General features: G+C 39.2%; 1 protein-coding gene across 6 annotated transcripts in view; it reads left to right on the top strand.

The window, feature by feature from the left end:
• DHX40 (DEAH-box helicase 40) overlaps window positions 1-10,317 on the top strand; it is a 45,303-nt gene extending 34,986 nt beyond the window's left edge. For all 6 annotated transcript variants that reach the window (XM_074019094.1, XM_074019093.1, XM_045376078.2 and 3 more), the window contains 6 exons: window positions 781-895; window positions 1,418-1,526; window positions 4,523-4,617; window positions 7,374-7,443; window positions 7,705-7,933; window positions 9,008-10,317. In XM_074019094.1, the coding sequence (XP_073875195.1) occupies window positions 781-895; window positions 1,418-1,526; window positions 4,523-4,617; window positions 7,374-7,443; window positions 7,705-7,933; window positions 9,008-9,147 (758 nt within the window). In that variant the 3' untranslated portion in view covers window positions 9,148-10,317. The remainder of the gene's footprint in view (window positions 1-780; window positions 896-1,417; window positions 1,527-4,522; window positions 4,618-7,373; window positions 7,444-7,704; window positions 7,934-9,007) is intronic.
• The last annotated feature ends 12,015 nt before the right edge of the window (window positions 10,318-22,332 follow it).

The following is a 22,332-nucleotide window of genomic DNA, read 5'->3' as shown; positions in this document are numbered from 1 at the left end:
CTCAAGTGATCCTCCCACCTCAGCCTCCTGAGTAGCTGGGACTACAGGCGTGCATCACCATGCCTGGCTAATTTTTGTAGTTTTTGTAGAGACAGGATCTTGCTTTGTTGCCTAGACTTGTCTGAACTCCTGGGCTCAATTGATCCACTTGCCTTGGCCTTTCAAATTGCTGGGATTACAGGCGTGAGCTACCACACCTGACCCTATATTGCTATTTTTGAGAATGAATAATTCTATATGTACTGATATGTAGCTGTTGTTAAATGAATAAACATTTTCAGATTATATATTCCATTTATAGAAAAATGAAACACTATGTACATATGCTTGTATATACATAGAAATTACCTGGAAGGACACACACTAAATAATGAACAGTAGTTAGCCTTGAAGATTGTTTTATGGGTAGTGTGACTGGGGAACATTGAACTTTCACATAATATTTTTTATACCATTACATTTCTTTTTTTTAACTGTAAGCATGGATTACTCTTATAACAAAACTAATTTAAAAAGTAAATTACAAATACTATTTTAAAAAGACAAATAGATTGGGAGAAATAATGTTGTTATTCAGGTAAAATCTCCAAAGTGATATTAAAAGAAAAAAAGGAATTGTGGGAGAAATTAGAGCTTCCCAAGAGGAGTTAAGAAGAGTTAATATAGTTCTACCTTACTTCACCCTAGAGGATGAGGCAGATTTTAATAAGTTTTTGAAAACAAAGTGATTGTCGGCACTTACTGTAAAGTATAACTGAATTGCCTCTCCAATTCTTTTAGTTGATCCAGAGTACCAGAAGGAAGCAGAACAGAGACATCGAGAATTGGCAACTAAAGCTGGAGGATTTAATGACTTTGCAACTTTAGCTGTCATCTTTGAACAATGCAAATCAAGGTATGTAAGGTAGTCCTTTGTCCTGGAAAATGTCAGTTTGATGTATGGTTCCAATATGTACCTATGTGGCTTGTGACACTAAAGTTCAGTGTCACAAGATGATATTGACTTTAAGGTATTTTGAATTTCAGTGAAGTTATCTATGTCAGATGACTGTTGCTTAGTAGGCATTTATTATATAATACTGATTATCTTCTTTTCTCCTCAAACCTTTCCTGAAAATGACCTTATAGAATTTTGCTTCTATATAGGTAGTCTACATTAAAAAATGATTGAATATTTGCTATTGCATATATAAGTAAAGAAATTCATTTACAAATTATTTTTTAATTTAGTCAGGGGCACCCTCATTAATTTAATTGTTTTTTTCAAATTTCCTAAAATTTTTTTAGTACTTGGACAGGTCTCCTGAAGGAACTGACAGTTGTTTATGGGTTTCCACTTTTGTAATAGAAATGAGAATTTTAGATTGTCTTTTACTTAGAGAAGATATTTTAAAGATACCAGTTTTTTGTTTTGCAGTGGAGCTCCAGCTTCATGGTGCCAAAAACACTGGATTCATTGGAGGTGCTTATTTTCTGCATTTCGTGTGGAAGCTCAACTTCGAGAACTAATCAGGAAGCTTAAACAGGTGATTGCCGTAATTTTTTTTTTTTGAATAGCATTTTGGACCTAAATATTTCATATTGAATTTTCATTGATGTACATTAGCACCCTTTCTATTCTACCACCCTTCCTTTCTATTTGTTTCTATGTACAGCCATCTCCCTGACCCCATGAAAGATTCCTAGTAGTAATAAAAGAATTGTATGTGCAGAAATGAAGATATTTAAAAATTGCTTTCCTGATATATAATTGACGTGCAATAACCTGCACATATTTAAGATACACACTTTGATGAGTTTTGACATTCGCATAAAACAGTTATCAAGATAATGGGACATATCCATCATCTTCCAGTTTTCCCATTCCCTCCCTTTTTTTCTTTTTTGAGGCGGAGTCTCAGTGTGTCACCTAGGCTGAAGTGCAGTGGCATGATCTTGGCTCACTGCAATCTCCGCCTCCTAGGTTTAAGCAATTCTCCTGCCTCAGCCTCCCAAGTAGCTGGGATTACAGGCTTGCATCACCATGCCCAGCCAATTTTTGTAGTTTTGGTAGAGACGGGGTTTTGCCATGTTGGCCAGGCTGGTCTCAACGAACTCCTGACCTCAAGTGATCCACCTTCCTTGGCCTCCCAAAGTGCTAGGATTATGGGCATAAGCCGCTGCACCTAGCCTCATTCCCTGTCATAATCCATTGTCTCACCTAGCAGGCCCTCCTGCCTCACCTACTCAGGTAACCACTGATCTGCTTTCTGTCATTATCCAGTAAGTCCTCACTTAATGTCATCAGTAGTTTCTTGGAAACTGTGACTTTAAGCAAAATGATATACAGCAGGCCCTAGAAAAATATTGCTTTATTCACCATTGTTTTAACACTGATGAGAAAAAAAAAACTTTACAGTTTTTAAGAACTTATTGACATTGAGGACTTACTGTATATAAGTTTGCATTTACTAGCATCTTACATAAATGGAATCAAACAGCATATGCTCTTTGTCTGGCATCTTTTACTCCTCATGATTATTTTTCAATTTACATATCTTATTTTGGTAAAATATTTAATATAAAATTTACCTCTACTGGGCATTGGTGATTCACCCCTATAATCCCAATGCTTTGGGAGGCCAAAGTGGGACGACCACTTGAGGCCAGGAGTTCAAGACCAGCCTGAGAAACAGTGAGACCTGTCTCTACAAAAAATTAAAATAATTAGCTGGTTATGTTGGCACACACCTGTAGTGTTGGCTACTCATGAGGCTGAGGCAGAAGGATCACTTGAGCTCAGGAGTTCGAGGTTGCAGTGAGGTATGATGCCACCACACTCTAGCCTGGGCAACAGAGCAACACCATGTCTCAAAAAAAAAAATTGTTTTTTACTGTTTTTATGTGTACAGGTCAGTGTACACTTAAAACATTCACAATGTTGTGCAACCCTTACCACTTCTCCATCTCCAGAACGTTTTTTATCATCCCATACTATAATAAAACTCCATAACCATTCAACAATAACTCCCCATTCCCGACAGGGCATGGTAGCTCACGCCTATAATTCTAGCACTTTGGGAAGCTGAGGTAGGGGGATCACTTGAGCCCAGCAAGTTTGAGACCAGCCTGGGCAACACAGCGAGACCTTGTCTCTACTAAAAAAAAAAAAAAAAAAAAAAAATTGGCCAGGGGTTGTGTCACACACCTGTAGTCTCACCTGCTCAGTAGGCTGTGGTAGAGGATTGCTTGAGCCTAGAAGATCCAGGCTACAGTGAGCTGTGATCACACAGCTTCACTCCGGCTTGGGTGACAGAGTAAGACCTTGACTCAAAACAAAAACAAAAAAACCTACCCATTATCTTCTTTCTCCAACCTCTGGAAACCACTATTATACTTTCTCTGTTTCGCTGCGAATGTTTTCTGTTTGCCTTGTCTTCAAGTTCATTAATCTTTTCTCCTGCAGTGTCTAGTCTAATCTGCCATTAATCCCATCTAGTATATTTGTCATCTCAGGTGTTGTATTTTCACTTCCAGATGTTGGATTTCAGTCTTTAAATTTTTACATTTTATTTTTCAGGTCTCTACTTTTTGAACATACGTAATCCAGCTATACAGAAAATTATAATAAAATATAATTAAATCTGTGTCAGTTCTAGGTTGATTTTGATTGATGTTCTCATTATGGATTGTGCTTTTTTGCTTTACATCATACCTGATAATTTTTCAGCGGATGCCAAACATTGTGAATTTCACCTTGTTGGGTGCTGGATATTTTTGTGTTCTAGTTACTTGAAAATGGTCTTTGATCTTTCTTTTTGGGTCTTGCTTGCATGATTTGTTAGGTGGAATCAGAGCAGTGCTAAGTGCAGTGCTAGTTATTCCCCTCTACTGAGGCAAGGCCCATCTGAGTACTCTTCCTAACATCACACGAATTATTGTGGTGTAGTATTTTCATGTGGCTTATAGGAACAGGCACCATTACTAGCCCTGTGAAAACACCATGCCCTTACTTCTTATCCTTTTAAGTGGTTCTTTTCTTGGGCTGGTAGTTTCCTCACATTCATGTGCTAATCACTATTCAGCTCAACACTTCAGGAGGACCTTCTGCATCTCTCTGGAGTTGTGTCTTTGTACACTTCTCTTCTCTCCTGAACTCTTGGCCTGTGAATTCTAGCCATGTTGCTCTTCCTGGACTCCCAGCTTTGTCTTTCTAACCCAGGGAGTTCTCTGAGTTCCATTTGGGCTTCACTTCCCTGTATCTTGGTCTGCAGTCTTTCTTAAGGCTGAAGTTGGGACAGTTGTTGGGCGTACTGCATTTATTTCCTGTCTCTGTCCTTTATTGCCTGATATTACAGTGTTTTGGAAATCATTATTTCATATGTTTTGTCCATTTTTTTGGTTTTAGGTGGAAGGGTAAATCTGGTCTCTCTTAATCTATGTTGGCCAGAAACAGAGGTCTTTAGAAATGGGGGTTTTTCAAAATAAAAGATTATTTCAAATTGTACTGTGAGATTTACCACTCTATATATTCTTTTTACAGCAAAGTGATTTCCCAAGAGAGACCTTTGAAGGCCCTAAACATGAAGTACTACGAAGGTGTCTTTGTGCAGGCTATTTCAAAAATGTAGCTCGAAGGTAAGCAATAAGGACTTGAGAGATGGATCAAGATATAATACTGTATTTGACTAACTATAATATTGGACTATTTAATATTAAACATTGAAGATTTGATTTAAGCTCTGTGATGATTATGATGTGAATTACAATGACCAGGGACAGCTGTAGTGGCTCAGAATGTGGTATTAGAGCTCAAGTAGGGTAGGAGGGGTATGTTTGTAGGGTGGCTGTCCAGCATGGGTTATCTTCACTTAAGGCAAGTAACAAGAGTTTTCTTACAGAGGGGTGGCCCTGTCAATAGTGTGAAAGCCAAGTAGGTTGAGCATAGCATCCCTGAGGAAGGGTAGCTTGGCATGGAGTGTTAGGGCTTGAGCAAGGGTAGGGAGGGGTTATTTGGTTTGGGGCATCAGTCTGAGTGTAGTGAGGAAGGCATCTTTATAGATAAAGGGCAACAGTGATGGTGATGGAGATTCATTAAATACAGAGGAATTGATCACATAACTCTGTAAGTGATAATGGTGAAGGGAGTTAGAAATACCGAAAGTGAGAAAATAGGAATGATCTCTGTGCTGTTGGATTGAAATTTCAGAGTATCATTATGAAGTTATGGGTTTCATTATAGATGGATGCATGGACGGACACTGGAATAAAAATAGATGTTAGTGGGTGTATATATGTGTCTTTGTATGTATGTAAATATTTATATGTATATATGCCCTAGCTCTGAGATAATAACAATGAATAGATGTAGTGCCCAGATCTTGACTTGGGACATCCATCTGCCACTTAAAGGAATCAGGGGACTTTGGAGAAATGGGGCTGGGAAAATCCAAGATGAGCCCAGAACATATTATTTTGCCAGCAAATAAAGAAGTGATTACCAAAGGTTGAGGCTTTGTCAGAAGAATATAGGAGCCAGCATGAAGAGGCCCCAAGTGATCAAATATGAGACACTTTAAGCATCAAAATAAGTAATGATAATAGTGGATTATTACGGACTTAATAAAATGTGAAATCATATGTCTATCGTGGTATAAATAAAGGAGTAAAAGTTTAATGAGAAATGGAATTGTTTACAAGCACCTCTTCATAAAATTTTTGTTAATTACAAAAGCAAAAAGTAACTTTACAGTGGAGATTCCTGGTATATGCTACCTAAATCAAGCAATCAAAGTGAACATAATGAAGTAAATCAAAATCATGTTCTTCCTAATAGGATACAATGAGAAAAACACAGCATTATGTCTGTGATATTCCTGCTAAAGATGCATAACCTGAATCTAATCATCCTGAAACAGACAAACTCAAATTGAGTGACATACCACACAGTAACTAGCCTTGACATCTTTAAGGGTGCCAAGATCATGAAAGTCAAAGACTGAGGAAGTATTCCAGAATGAAGGAGACCAAAGGGAAATGAAAAATAAAGGCAATGTATGCTTCTGAATTACATCCTTTTGCTATAAAGGATATTAAGACATTCAGTGAAATGTCAGTGGGGTCTGAGGATTAGATGTTAGTAATGTATCAGTGTTAATTTTCTGGTTTTGATGCTTATAGTCATGTCAGAGAATGTTCTTGATTGTTGATTGTAGGAAGTGCACACTCAAGTATTTGGGGATGATGAGGTATTAGGTTGGCAGCTTACTGTCAAATGATTCAGGTAAAAAATATTTTTTTGGTTGGGCACGGTGGCTCACGCCTATAATCCCAGCACTTTGCGAGGCCGAGGTGGCTGGATCACAAGATCAGGAGATCGAGACCACCCTGGCTAACATGGTGAAACCTCGTCTCCACTAAAAATACAAAAAAAATTAGCTGGGCGTGGTAGCGGGTGACTGTATTCCCAGCTACTCGGGAGGCTGAGGCAGGATAATGGGGTGAACCTGGGAGGTAGAGCTTGCAGTGAGCCCAGATCATGCTGTTGTACTCCAGCCTGGGCGACAGAGCGAGACTCCGCCTCAACAAAAAAAAAAAAGGTTTTTTTACTTGCAACTTTTCTGTAAATTCCGATTGTTTCACACTTTTAAAAATATGGTATGTCTTGATTACCCGCTGTATGCCAAACACTGGGCAGGTACTAAAAATAGAAAGGTAGAGTAACATGAGTCCTTACATCATTCTTGATGATACCTGAGTCTAATGGAGGGTACAGATATGTAAGTGAATAATTACAATGCAGTCTGATCTGGGTTATATTATGAATACATACAAAGTACTATAGGAAATAAATTATGACGAACTAGGGTTATTATTTTGACAAGTTTTTTGGAATGATAGGTAGGGAAATGTAGAAGAAAATAAGGGCATGAATTAGAAAAATGATAGATTAATTGTCAAGTTCTAGAGTAGTGAAAAATCATCCCTTTAAAAAGAGATGCAGCATAATATAACATAAACCGTATTTAAGACAGAAGAACCGTTTAGGACTTGGTTTTACCATGCGTTAGCGCTGGTGATCTTGAGAAGTCTAGCTAATTTATTTGAGTTTCAGGTTTGACCTTTTAATAAAGTTCTGGCTCTCAAAGCTCACAGATTATTGTTAATATTACTACTGATTCCTTATACCTAATTGTAGTGACTGTTTAACTTGTATAATTAATTTAAGATGAATTGGTACAGAGGTTGTAGTGACAGTTGAATAAATGTAAGCCTCTGCTTATAATGCTCTTCGTAATAGAACATACTGTAATTGTTCATTGCTGAATGTAATGCTTCATTTACTTCATTGCTTTACTGTTGTAGTCTTTATCATTTTGTTTTTCTGTTTATAGATCTGTTGGGAGAACATTTTGCACAATGGATGGGCGTGGAAGCCCAGTTCACATTCATCCTTCCTCAGCAGTAAGTAGTTCATTTTTAATAAAGGGAAGAAATTTGTAAAGTTGTAGAAATAAGTAATATACAAATGTCTTCTACTTTTCACTTTGGGGTTAAATGTACATATATCTATATTACATAGATCTATAAGGGTATTGGTTGGCCCATGCCTCCTGATTGAAGAAGATAGGAATTAATTGAGAAGGGTTTGGACTATCTGGTTGGTCTAATGTGGAATAGGGCAGGTTATTGAGTTATCATCCTTAAAAGAAATGTTTTGTATAGCTTCATGAACAGGAAACCAAACTTGAATGGATCATTTTTCATGAGGTATTGGTTACCACCAAAGTCTACGCAAGAATTGTATGCCCAATCCGTTATGAATGGGTAAGAGACTTGTTACCCAAGTTGCATGAGTTTAACGCACATGATTTGAGCAGTGTGGCCCGACGTGAAGTGAGAGAAGATGCAAGAAGGAGATGGACAAATAAGGAAAATGTAAAGCAGCTAAAGGGTGAGGAAATCATTTGTTCTATTTTTAAGCACTATGCCATACTGCTTCCTAGTAGTACTTTACTATTTTTGTTTATAAAAATGTTGTGACCGACCTGGGCAATGCAGTGAGACCCCATCTCTATAAAAAAAAAAAAAGAAAAAAAAAAAAAGAAAATTAGCCAGGCATGTTGGTGTGCACTTATAGTCCCAGTGACTTGGGAGGCTGAAGCAGGAAGATCGCTTGAACCCAGGAGTTTGAGGCTGCAGTGAACTGTCATTTCACCAGTGCACTCCAGCCTGGGGGTGACAGAGTGAGGCACTATCTCTAAAAAATATATATATATACACACACACACACACATATATACATACATATATATATATGATTTGTGCATTATTAACTCAGCGCCCTTTGTTTCCAAGGGGCGCTCGCTCTCTCTCTCTCTCTCTCTCTCTCTCTCTCTCATCTTTCTTTTTCTTCTTTGAGACACACGATTTTGGCTCACTGCAGCCTCCGCCTCCCAGTTCAAGCTATTCTCCTGCCGCAGCCTCCTGAGTAGCTGGATTACAGGCATGCGCCACCATGCCTGGCTAATTTTGTATATCCAAGGGGCTTTTTCTATGAAATATTAGGACCCTGATTGGGAGGCATAAATAGTTGTGGTACTGAAATAGGACAGAAAGTTTATCAGCTCACATATACAGAAAACTTTTTAGTAAAGCTTTTTGAGGTTGAATTATGAAGCATGTTGTATTTTCTTTATTTGACATCACTGAAAAATAGAATGGTGAAGAGTTTTGCCCAAGAAATCATAGAAAAGTCTTTAGAAATGTTAGCCACTAGGTGTTTTATTACAGTATTATAACACTGTGCCACATGCTTGAATTAGGGTCAGTTTTTCTGACTCATTGACCTTGGTGCTCTTAATTTTGTAACCATAGACTACATTGCTTTTGAAAGGGCAAAATTTAATTTTCTCTTTATTCTTTTTACTTTGTTAACATTGAAAAATCAGGGCTTCTCTTTCTTTTAACATTTCTAGTACTGATTCTCAAAGCTAAGTTTTATTGGATTAATTTATAATGTTTTCAGATGGAATATCAAAAGACGTCTTAAAGAAAATGCAAAGAAGAAATGATGACAAATCCATATCTGATGCACGGGCTCGTTTCCTTGAGAGAAAGCAGCAGAGGACCCAGGACCACAGTGACACACGGAAGGAAACAGGCTAAAGTGGTGAATCCTCCAATTCAGGAAGTAGGAAAAGCAGCCAGGAAATGTGCTTCTACTTTGCCAGTTATTTCAGACAGCACTACCAAGAGGAAGTGGTCAGCACTTGTTATTGGCCTATGAACTAAAGCAAATCAAAGCTCATAAATCAAAGCTCATCAGTTCCCATAAATGCAATTGTCAAAGAAAAGATCGGGTTGCCATAGTCATAAGCAATGATACATGAAACCAATGAAAGACAGTACATGTAATATTTTCCTCAGTACAGTTTTGCTGGCCTTAACTGGTATCAAACGCTGTCATTGAGATGTTTTCAAAGAACATTGAGTTGTATTTAATCAGCGTGTACTCCATTTGCATTGAAGCATTAAAAATTATTTTCCTTAAAATCTCTTTAAGGCCTTCTTGTTGCTGTTAGAATAGTGCTATATATCAGGTATGTGACCATTTCTTTCAGAAGGCTGAACATAAGAGGTTTCTACTCAGCAATACTTAGATGTCTAACCATTTAATTGCTACAGAGCTTTATAGATACTTAGAGAAAAGACTTAATCAGTTAGTAAATAAAATTGCCTATGGCAGGATTCTTTCTTGAATTAATATTAATCCTTAAATTGATTTTTCTGGGATTATACAAATTCCTTTTTATATCAAAGTATATTGTTTAAAACAGTAGCTATAGCCATTAACCAAAGGACAGATGATATATATATATATATATATACACACACACATATAAGTTCTTTTTTAGCTGTACCTACGTACTTATATCAGCACCATGTATGTAGGTGTGATAGTACTTTCAAGCAGCCCCTCCACCTGGCCTACTCTGTTATTTCCACCTGCTTGGGAAGGGCCATTTAACTTCCATTATGCCAAACTTGGGATGGGATTTTCAAAGCAGGCAACACTATTTCATCATGTTTCAAATTGGAACCTTGAGGCTAGTTAGTATCACACTCAGGCCACACTCAGCACTTGCCCACTCTTGTTTACTGCCTTGTATTCTAGTTATTTGTGTATTTGTCTCCCTCACTAGATTATACGCTCCTCGTGGGCAGGGACTGTCTATTTTCATCTTTGTATCTTTCATGCATCTAGCATAGTGCTTTGCACATAGTAGTCACTAAATGTTTGTTAAATAAAGCTATTAGTGTCATTAAAATTCAAAAGACAGTATAATGTGTGTTTTTAGATATTTTGTGTAAAAGTTAAGAATCTAAATTTTTTATCAATAACTCTTCTAGTTATTTCCTTTGGAATCTAGTTTTATGTTCAATAATAGAAACTTGAAATCTTTATCAAAAATCACAAGGACCCAAATTCATGTATTTGTCCCTAAAGTAAGGTGAGTGATGATGGTTTCTCCAAACCTTTCCAGTGTTTTAATTTGTTCATTTTTATTTTTAGTGCTCTAGACACTGTTATTAGCACATATTAATCATTTAGTTCTGTCAGTCTCTCTTCTCAGGTGTATTGTATAAGGGCGTTTCCTTAGACGTGGTGGGAGTGTGTGTGGATTCTTGGAATGAAAGCTCTTCTAGTTTAGTAAATATTAAGCAAACATTCTGAATCTACACATCACACTCAAATTATATCAGTTGTTTTGGTAATGTCCTTTATGGCATTTTTCTGTAGTTCAACATTTAGTCTAGGATCATGTATTATATTTAGTCTCTTAATCTGGAAAGAGTCCTCAGTCCTTATCTTTCACAGCATTAACATTGTAAAATAATACAGGCTAGTTATTTTATAAAATGTTCTCAATTTGGGTTTCTCCAATGTTTCTTCATGGTTATGCATTTTTAACTAGAATACTGCATAAGTAGTAGTGTCATGGTATCACATCTGGAGGTACATGGCATTTTCCCCTTACTGGTGGTATTAATTTTAATTACTTATTAGGGTGCTTTTTAAATTATATCAAACTGGTTATCCTTATAATTCATAAATAATGTGTGGGGGGAGATACTTTTATTATATAAAATACATTGTTCCTTATAAAATATGACATTTTAGATTTACCATCAATTGATGGTTCTTGCCTGAATCCATTTTATTCTTATGGCTGCAAAATGGTGATTTTTTTTTTCTAATTCTTTTCTATATTTGTTGGTATTATATTGTAAGGAAGAGTTTTCCTTGAAGGATGAATGTCTGATAAACAGGTGGGTGCTAAGAAGAGCATAGATCAAGACAGAGAATTATTTATAGAAAGCACAGGGGGTGTTTGAGATGGTGGCAAACAGTTGAGTTTACTTGGTGCATAGTATATATATAGGAGAGTAGGTGGCTGAAAATGTTGAGGTCAGATTATAGAAAGCTTTGAAAACCAATCTGTGGAATTTGGAATTACTTTATGGATTTGTTAGAAGGGAAGGACATCATTACAGTTTTGTGATAACTGTGACAGTGTTATTGATAAAAAATTTCTGTATCTCAGTTTGCATTTAGAGGACTGTGAGAGTAGTAGTATCAAGGGAATGCTGGATCTAGTTAAGGCAAGAACGTGGAAGCAGCCTTGGAGGAAAGGTGGGTTTTATGGAGGAGTTTGTTCTTAAAAGAATGGGAATACACCTTCAAGTTACTAAATGAAACAAAACAAAAAGAATCAAAGACAAATTTTTTTTTTTGAGATGGAGTTTTGCTCTTGTTGCCCAGGCTGGAGTGCAATGGCACGATCTCGGCTCACCACAACCTCGGCCTCCCGGGTTCAAGCAGTTGTCCTGCCTCAGCCTCCCAAGTAGCTGGGATTACAGGTGTGTGCCACCACGCCTGGCTATAATTTTTTTGTATTTTTAGTAGAGACGGGGTTTCACCAGGCTGGCCAGGCTGGTCTCGAACTCCTGACCTCGTGATCCACTCACCTTGGACTCCCAAAGTGTTGGGATTACAGACACGAGCCACTGCGCCCCTCTGACAAATGTTATAATGGAAAAATGGGCAAAGGACATGGCTGGTCCTTTTATAAAAGGGGAAACAAGAAAGGTCAATAAATAAAAGAAGACAATGAACCTAACTTGTAATTAGGGAGGTGGCATTCATTTCCATCAGATTAGCAATAATTAATACTCCTGAATAGTGTTGGAGGTGAAGAATAAATTGTTCTTATTTAATTAATTTTTTCATACAGCTCTATTGCCCAGGCTGGAGTACAGCATGATCATGACTCACTACTTCTTTGATCTCCTAGGCTCAAGCAGACCTCCCACCTTAGCCTCCTGAGTAGCTGAGAGTACTAATGGTGTTTTTTTTTTTTTTTTTTTTTTGAGATGGAGTTTTGCTCTTGTTGCCCAGGCTGGGTTCAAGCGATTCTCCTGCCTCAGTCTCCCTAGTAGCTGGGATTACAGGCATGTGCCACCACACCCGGCTAATTTTGTATTTTTAGTAGAGACGGGGTTTCTCCTTATTGGTCAGGCTGGTCTCGAACTCCCGACCTCAGGTGATCCACTTGCCTCGGCCTCCCAAAGTGCTGGGATTACAGGCATGAGCCACCGCACCCAGCTTACTAATTGTTTTAAAATTCAGTTTTTGTAGAGATAGGGTGTCACCATGTTGCTCAGTCTGGGTCTGGAACTCCTGGGCTCAAATGATCCTCTTGCCTTGGCTTACCAAAATCCTGGGATTATAGACATGAGCCACAATGCCCAGGCCAGCTCTTATTTTAGAGAACATTTTGGCAATATCTAGTAAAGTTGAAGCTGTGTACAACCTGTTACCTAGTAAGTCCACCTCTAGACTTAGGTGGTCTTTGACTAGTGTATCACATCTGGAGGTACATGGCATTTGCCCCTTATTGGTGATACTAGTTTTGATTACTTAGGGTGGACCCAGTAAGTCCACATTTAGACTTAGGGGTTTCTCTAGACTAGGAACTCCCAGACTATATACAATATTCTGTGCCTTATAAAATTGGACTCCTATAGGTTTAGCGTTAATTGCTGATGATAAATACATAAAAGGTGTTTTTTTTGTTTTTTGTTTTTGTTTTTTTTTTGAGACGGAATCTCGCTCTGTCCCCCTGGCTGGAGTGCAGTGGCGCGATCTCGGCTCACTGCAAGCTCCGCCTCCCAGGTTCCTGCCATTCTCCTGCCTCAGCCTCCCAAGTAGCTGGGACTACAGGCACCCGCCACCGCGCCCGGCTAATTTTTTGTATTTTTAGTAGAGACGGGGTTTCACCGTGGTCTCGATCTCCTGACCTTGTGATCTGCCCGCCTCGGCCTCCCAAAGTGCTGGGATTACAGGCGTGAGCCACCGTGCCCGGCCATAAAAGATGTTAAATACAGCATTCATTACAATGTGAAATACACCATCGTTTCTAATAGAAAAAATCTGAAAACAGCACCTATATATATCTATATCAGGAGGGAAAAGGTTTAATAAATTGTGATATGTTCTTACTGTTGAATTCTACAGCAGTGAAAGTGATTTTTGAGGTTCTTGATGTGTACTCCTATTTAGCAGAACAGATGAACCAGTTCATATTCCAACGAGCAATATATGAAAATGCCAGTCTTACTACACCTCATAGTTCCCAGTCTTCTAATTATTGACAAAAGGTGCCTCATTATTCTCTTAATTTATATATTTAGATATTTAATGCTTTTTCCATATGTTCAAACTGTAGGGAATAATAAAATTATCTGATTTGAATTTGATAAGCCAGATAGTAAATATTTTAGGCTTTCTGGATGTGTAATTTCTGTTGCAGCTACTCTGATGTTGTAGTATGAAAGCAACAACAGACAGTACGTGAATGAATATCACTGTGTGATATTTATTGGAATAAAACTATGGAGAATGAAATTCAGATTTCACATGTCAGGAAATACAGTCAGCCCCCTGTATCTGGGGGCTCAGTATCTGGGGTTCCACATCCACAGATTCAACCAACCACAGATTTCAAATAGTCCAAAGAAAATCCAATAAAAATAATACAATAATGAAAGATAATATAAAGAAAAAACAACTGAGTATAACAATATTTACATTGTATTAGATGTAAGTAGCCTAGATATGATGTAAAGTATGCAGATGAAGATGTGCGTATATGCAGACACTACCCATTTTATATGAGAAACTTGAGCATCAGCCAGATTTTGGTATCCTCAGGGGGAAGTCCTGGAACCAAACCCCAGCTGATACTAAGGGATCACTGGATTATTGTTGTGATTTCAGGTTTTTTTCCTCTGAGATGGAGTCTTACTCTGTCACCCAGGCTGGAGTGCAGTGGCACTATCTCGGCTCACTGCAACCTCCGCCTCCCAGGTTCAAGTGATTCTCCTGCCTCAGCATCCTGAGTAGCTGGGATTACAGGTGCATGCCACCACACCCAGCTAATTTTTGTATTTTTAGTAGAGATGGGGTTCCCCATGTTGGCCAGGCTGGTCTCAAACTTCTGACCTCAAGTGATCTGCCTGCCTTGGCCTCCCCAAGTGCTGGGATTACAGGTGTGAGTCACTGCACCTGGCCAATTTCAGTTTTTTACCACTTGTACTTGAATCTAGAAAAGCTACTTTTTATATTACCATTCTAACTTAAATGATCACTTCATTTGCAAGAAAAGGTCTTAATGAAATGTCAGATTTTTTTGGCTTTTACTTTTTCTTCATAGCAGAGTTGATGAAACAGCATAATATCAAGGAATCAATAAATTTAAATAGTAATCTTTATTCTTCCAAAGATTTTTAAAGTAATCCTTATTACTTGTTAGCTGTTTCTTTAAACTTAATACATGAATAATACAAAATTCCCTCGTGAAGCTGTTAAAGATTTTTCAAAGAAAATGATTAGTCACAGCTGAGCATGGTGGCTCACACCTGTAATCCCAGCACTTTGGGAGGCCGAGGTGGGCGGATCCCGAGGTCAGGAGCTCGAGACCAGCCTGGCCAACATGGTGAAACCCCATCTCCACTAAAGATACAAAAAATTAGCTGGGTGTGATGGTGCGTGCTTGTAAACCCAGCTACTCAGGAGTTTGGGGTAGAAGAATCACTTGAACCCGTGGGGGCAGAGGTTGCGGTGAGCTGAGATCGTACCACTGCACTCCAACCTGGGTGACAGAGCAAGACTCCATCTCAAAAAAAAAAAAAAAAGATTAGTCACATTCCTTGTCCAAATAAAATCCACATATTTTTTTCACCTATTATTACTTGGTTCTCAGGTAAAACATAGGAAATGAGATGAGTGAACCCAAAATACAGCCCAGCACCCTGTTTAGTGCTTTGTATATGGGAGGTAATTATTTATAAATGATTGTTGTGCCAACTCCAGATGCAATTACTAACAACATAAAGTAGCCTAGGCTTCAAATTAAATGAGTGGTATAATCAATAAATGCTTTAATAGCTGGAGAAGTAGGGTAAATTGATTTTTTTTTTTTTTTTTTGAGATGGAGCCTTACTCTGTTGCCCAAGCTGGAGTGCAGTGACGCTATCTTGGCTCACTGCAACCTCTGCCTCCCGGGTTCAAGCGATTCTCCTGGCTCAGCCTCCTGAGTAGCTGGGACTACAGGCGCCCACCACCACACCCAGCTAATTTTTGTATTTTTAGTAGAGGTGGGGTTTCACCATGTTGGCCAGGATGGTCTTGAACTCCTGACCTCAAATGATCCACCACCACTTCGGCTTCCCAAAGTGCTGGGATTACAGGCATGAGGCACGTGCCTTGCCAGTAAATGGATTTTAAGCTGAGTTTCTGAGGGAAGAGTAGGACCTGGACTGAAACAAAAATGGAGACAGAGTTTGTGTGGTTGGGGAGAGGAACCAGATGTAAACGATGGAAAAGTTGGTGTCACTTTGAGAAGGATTTTTTGGAAGGGTTTTGCAATGTCCAGTCTGTATCTTGGGTTAGCACTAATAGATCAAATGGAGAATAATTTGAGTGTCACTCATTCCTACCGATAGAAAAATTTTTAAGTAGCTTGGGCTGGGATTTTCTTTTTCTCATGTGCCATTGTGTAAGTGTCTGCTACTTCATTTAGTTCCCTTTTTAAAAACTGAATTTTTACTACTTCTGTGCAAAGGTTAAACATTTTTTTAAATAAATAATGGAATGTTTAAGCCTTCCTCAGTAATAAGTATAATCTTATCTCTACATCTGATCAGGTGGGTCAACTATATAGTAACTAAAATAGACTGTAATAGCTGTCTTCGTCACGTTAGTTTTTATTTTCACCATGCCTGTAGAATGCTTTATATTGTAGTCCCTTATGATCTGAGGTTTCATATTCTGATGTTTCAGTTACCTGTGTTCAACTGTGTCCAAAAATAGGTGACTACGATATATTTTGAGAGACCACATTCACATAACTTTTATTATAGTACATTGTTATAATTGTCCTATTTTCATTGTTAATATCTTACTGTGCCTAATTTATAAGTTAAACTTTATCATAGGTATATATGTATAGAAAAAACATAGTGTATACTGTATGGGGTTCAGTATTAGCTGTGGTTTCAGGCATCCTCTGTAGAGGTCTTGGAATATATCCCTTGTGGATAATGGAAGACTACATATTTGAGTGGTTGGTGGACTTAAACTAAGGAGACCTTTTCATGACTCTTGGTGCTAACAAGGTTGACTCGGAAAAGAAAATTTATATCAATAAATCTAAGGTAGGCTTATATGAATGCTGCATACTTTTCATCACTGCAGTGTTATGGAATGAAAAGTAGTTGTATGGGTTTTATACTATACAACATTAAACTCATAGTTATTTGGAATATGAGCAACCAGGAAAAGAAAATAACCAGCTATTTGGTTTGCTTTACATAGTAATCTACTTTTAATAGTCATGACAGGATGAGGTATGGCATTTTAAAAAAAGTAATACCTAGTGTATCCTAGGTTTGGTACATACTCGGATTAGGCTACATTTGCAGGAGTACTATACAACAACTGTTCACTTTGATGAATCTGAGGCCTTTGAGGTTCAGAACTGCTTTCCCTATATTAATTGTTTTTTTTCAAAAAAGGCTTTACAAAAAGATTTAACATTTGAGTATTTAATTTTACATTGTAGGTACTGGAAAATATTTGTTGAAGAAATTAGATTATAATTCCTTAAAACTTTATTATTGAGGCCAGGCGCGGTGGTTTACGCCTGTAATCCCAGCACTTTGGGAGGCCGAGGCGGGTGGATCACGAGGTCAGGAGATCAAGACCATCCTGGCTAACGCGGTGAAACCCCGTCTCTACTAAAAATACAAAAAAAATTAGTCGGGCACGGTGGCGGGCGCCTGTAGTCCCATCTACTCGGGAAGCTGAGGCAGGAGAATGGTGTGAACCTGGGAGGCGGAGCTTACCGTGAGCCGAGATTGCGCCACGGCACTCCAGCCTGGGTCACAGAGCAAGACTCCGTCTCCAAAAAAAAAAAAAAACCAAAAAAACTTGACCATTGAGTTAACCAAAACGTTACCAGATCTCAGTTCTTAGCTATTCTGTTGTGAAGAAGTGAGAGGTTTACTACCATTAACAAAGCTGCAGATGTACACTGCTACCGGCAGAACTATCCCTAGAGAGTGGCAAAACTTTATACTTCCCAAGGGAACATATCTGTGGGTCATGCTTTGCTTTGGACTGGAGACAGTAGTAACTCTAGGAGGTGAACACAGAACGTTCTACATGTTTAGAAATAGAAAAAGAACAGCCCTTAACAATTATTCCCACACTCTCACCCTCGTTGCCTCTTCATTCTATAGATGCTCTCAAGCTTCTTGTGACTTTTGTCCCAAGATGTTGTGACATGGCATCTGACTTCCTATTGATCAGCAGGGTTAAAATCCTCCTGGGTTGTTCTGTCCACAATGTTCTGTGAATTGCTATATTTAAACCAGCTTTTTTTTCTTTTTTTTTTTTTTTGAGATGGAGTCTTGCTCTGTTGCCCAGGCTGGAGTGCAGTGGCACACTGTACAGTGGCAAATGAAGACATATTTATCCGATCCTCTGATATAAAACCCCCTATTAATAAATACCTTTCTTAAAATTTCTATATAAAAGTATACTTATAATAGGAATGTCTCCTTTAACTTGTCTATAATTGAATGGGAAATAGAGGAGGCAGGGAGGTTCAAAAAACAAAATAAATGGAAAGGGAAATTGAAGGCATCCAGAGACTTTTTTTTTTTTTTGAGACTGAGTCTCACTCTGTCACCCAGGCTGGAGTGCAATGGTGTGATCTCAGCTCACTGCAACCTCCACCTCCCAGGTTCAAGTGATTCTCCTGCCTCAGCCTCCCAAGTAGCTGGGATGACAGGCACCTGCCACCACGCCTGGCTAATTTTTGTATATTTAGTAGAGACGGGATTTCACCATGTTGGCCAGGCTGGTCTCAAACTCTTGACCTCAGGTAATCCACCCGCCTCGGCCTCCCAAAGTGCTGAGATTGTAGGCTGAGCCACCACGCCCTGCCTAAACCAACTTTTGTGACATGGCTTTTTAAGGTAATAGCATGAACCACTTCATTCCTCTGCCAGGGTCTGATTCAACCCTTCAAAAACATGGGTGGACCCTATATAATGTGATTTGATTCCACATTGGATCCCCACAGAGCTAGTCTTGGCTTTTCACTTGGAACATGCCCAATGCTGATACAAAGTAAAGACTCACTATAGATCTTATTGCTATCCATGGTACATTATAAAACTTGTCTAAATATTTAAAGGTTTAAAACAAGCCTGAGCAGTGGGTGTCAAGAGTATAAGTCAGGTATATTTCATAGTAAAATTAAAATGCCATTAAAATTTTGTTCTTGTGGGGCTGGGTGTGGTGGCTCATGTCTGTAATCCCAGCACTTTAGGAGGCTAAGGCAGGCAGATCACCTCAAGTCAGGAGTTCAAGACCAGCCTACTCAACGTGGTGAAACCCCCGTCTCTACAAAAAATACAAAAATAAGCCAGGTGTTGGTGGTGGTGCCTCCCAGCTCCTCGGGAGGCTGAGGCAGGAGAATTGCTTGAACCTGGGAGGTGGCGGTTGCAGTGGGCCAAGATCACGCCATTGCACTCCGGCCTGGGTGTCAACAGCAAAACTCCATCTTAAATAAATAAATAAATATTGTTCCTGCTTTGTAAATGCTGCTTTCATTTTTTTCATTTTGGAGTGGGGAGCCTTGCCGATAGTCAGTGACTTGTATATTTGTTTACAGGCATTTGATAGGCTGCTCTTCATCTTGCATGAAAAGATAAAGACCTAGCCAGTCTAATCCTACTGGGATTCATATCAGTGGCCTCAGGGGGGTTGAGATGCTTCAAAGCTGCTGTTTAAAGGGCAAAACTAAGTATCTTACTTGGATAATACTAAAGTATGTCCTTTCTGGCTTTATTAGAATCTGAATTGTAAACATTTGGTACCGTGGGTTAAAGTTCCGCTTTAAAATTAATTTCTGAGTATGTGAGATATGCCTTTTCTTTGTGACATTTGCAGTGCAGTGAATTCAGGCTGTTTTTAAAAGGTCAAGTTTTTAAAAGGCAGGGGCATTAGTGCCAGGGCTGCTTGAAGATGAACAGCTATGGAGAAATCCTACAGTGAAAGAGGTTGGTTTTTTGTTTGTTTGTTTTGAGGTGTCATTCTAGGATATATATATATATATATCCTAGTTGTTGGCATAACATTAAAATTAGTGACACAATACAGGTTTCTTGTATAGGTTTTGAGAAACTAGCAGTCCTCAACAGACGAAGCAATGTAGTTTTTGCTAATGGCACTTGCTGTGACTCATGATAGGGACCTACTGTTGATGAGCATTCCAACAAAAATAGCTTTAACTTCACCATTTATTAACATGGCTACCTTGTTAAAACATTTTCTGAAACCAAAAGCTAGGGTGATCATTCATAGCATTGTCTTATTAAAAGACTATGTCATACTGTATCATAGAAAAAAACATTCTGGGTAGAATTTGCTTCCTGGTCTATTAGGTTATCTGTTCTCCCCTCTAACTTAAGGTAATGTCTGAAAACAGCACCATTCAGGTATTGCTTAGGTAACTAAACCAGTGAAACCAGTGAAACTGCCTTTATACTGTTACCAAGAACAGCAGACTCCCATTACAAAAAAAAAATCTCTTATTACCCTACTCAAATTATTCATCTTTAAAAAGGCATAGGGTTTTTTTTTCTCTTGAAAATTTTTGGATTAATTTGAAGATCATTTCAAAATGATCCAGGATAACAATCTATTTTCCCTTTTCCTAAATTATTTCTCAAAACAATGTAATTTCTGTGTGTGATGACCTAACAGTCACTAACGACCTCAGTGCACTTTTTGGTTAGATACTCCACACCCAATAGCTAAAATCAACTGCTTTTGGGATTCTAAAGTTACAGGGTCTGTATGAAAATACCAGACACATTAATAAATTAAATTTTGGTGGCCCATTCATGATATGGCTCTTGTATCTCCAGATTCTGAGACTGAAAATGTAACTTGATCAAGCTATTAAATTACTGTAATAAAACAATTACTCCCTTAGAATTTTAATTTAGAATTTGTCTACTTCCAAAAAGGGTTTAAAGCAGTTACTATCAGACTGGCATTTCATTTCAAACGTTGCGGAACACAGAGGATCTTCGTGTATTTAGCTTAACAATACAAAAAGATATTTTGCAACTATAAATATTCACTCTTACAACATGGTGGTAAGACTTTTCTTTGCAGAACAATCTTTGCCCTGTTACCTGCCAGATTCTTCTCTCGTGCTCAGTATGAGACAGTTAAGTAAAAGAGAAAAACACTAAAAGCAACTGATTGGCAAACTTCTCACCCTAACTCAAACTTAGCACACAAAATTACTGTCTACCCAGTAGGGTTTTATGTCCTTTAACTGAAAAGGGCACTAAAAATAATTACTGTGGACTTGAGCTTTTCTCTTTCGGGGGAGGGTGGGGAATCACCTCTCTTACAAAGATAAAAGGCACAGAATTAAAGTCTTTCATCCTTTTTTGTATTGGTGCGATTATGAAATATTATGGCTTATACTTTAGCAAGAAAGTACTGGGAAGGTTATTATTAATCGACAATGAATGCCGTTGATACCTCCATGCTCTTTGAAGACATGATGCTCCGGCTTTGAAGCGCTGCATTTCTACACTGCTAACCTACAGGAACCTATGTTGAGGTGGTCCCACGGAAATGCACGACTAACAGTTCATCTCTTTCCTCCAGGAACCTTCAGGTTTTACCAAGCATCCTTACCCTAATTATCTAAATCTCTGAGACATAAATTATTTGATGTGGCTAAAAATCCTCCTGCTAGAATTTGAGTCCAATCCTTGTACGTTCTGATACTCGAATTCTTTAACGAAACTGATTACTGAGCTAGGCTGACACATGTCCGCCCGCCAAAATGTCCGCAGAAACGTTAAGAGAAGCTGTCATAAGGCCAGCTTGAGACACATCATAAATGGCCTTCGCTGTCCTTTGAGCTAATTATCTAACACCCGAAGAGAGTGCCGGTTCTAGTTAGAATCCGCGCGTCAGGTTCTCCAACCGTCAGAAGGGCGTGTGTGAGGGCAGGGAGGATTTTAAACCCCGTTTCAGGCCCCCTCCCTAGGCTGTAGGAAACCACCCACTCTGAAGCCCGGCGGGGGAGGAGTGCTGCAGCCAGCTGCCGAGGGAGCGCTCTGCGGCGAGGCCGTTTCCCTGAGTCACGGAGAGGGCGGGAGGCTGCCCCCGTCTGCCCCCGCCACGTCCTCCTGTAAGGGGCTCAGTCCAAACAGGCAGGGGTCGCAGGGGAAGGAAGCGGCACCCGTCATGCCTCAAGGTGGCCCAACAGCCACTTCACTCCCAGGAGACGCCGCATTTCCTTAAAACGCGCTCTCCATTCTGGCAGCAATCAGCCGACCCTTCCCCATCAGTATCACGTGCACCTGGAAGTACGTGGGTGGGACCTAAAGCACCCACGGAAGTGACGTCGGTCGCTCCGAGTCGCATGATGTGGCAAAATGCAAAAAAAAAAAAAAAAAAAAGTGGGGGTAGAAAAAGAAGATTGGCGAAAGTGATGAGTCTAAAAAAGTAGTCCCTCCGGTTCCTCTGTTGCCCCCCGTGTGGCGTCAGAAGAGAGGCTCCGGGCGCACAGCGCCCGGAATTCCTGCACCCGCCGCACGCACCGCTCCGTGGAGGGGTACATAAGGCGGAGGGGGTGAGGCGACTGGGCGGAGTTCTGTCGCCGGGATCCTTCCGCTGGGCTC

Source organism: Macaca fascicularis, chromosome 16 (genome assembly GCF_037993035.2).
Source record: "Macaca fascicularis isolate 582-1 chromosome 16, T2T-MFA8v1.1".
Taxonomy (NCBI): domain Eukaryota; kingdom Metazoa; phylum Chordata; class Mammalia; order Primates; family Cercopithecidae; genus Macaca; species Macaca fascicularis.
Note: the sequence above shows the minus strand (reverse complement) of the source record. Positions and strands in the feature narration are given on the sequence as shown.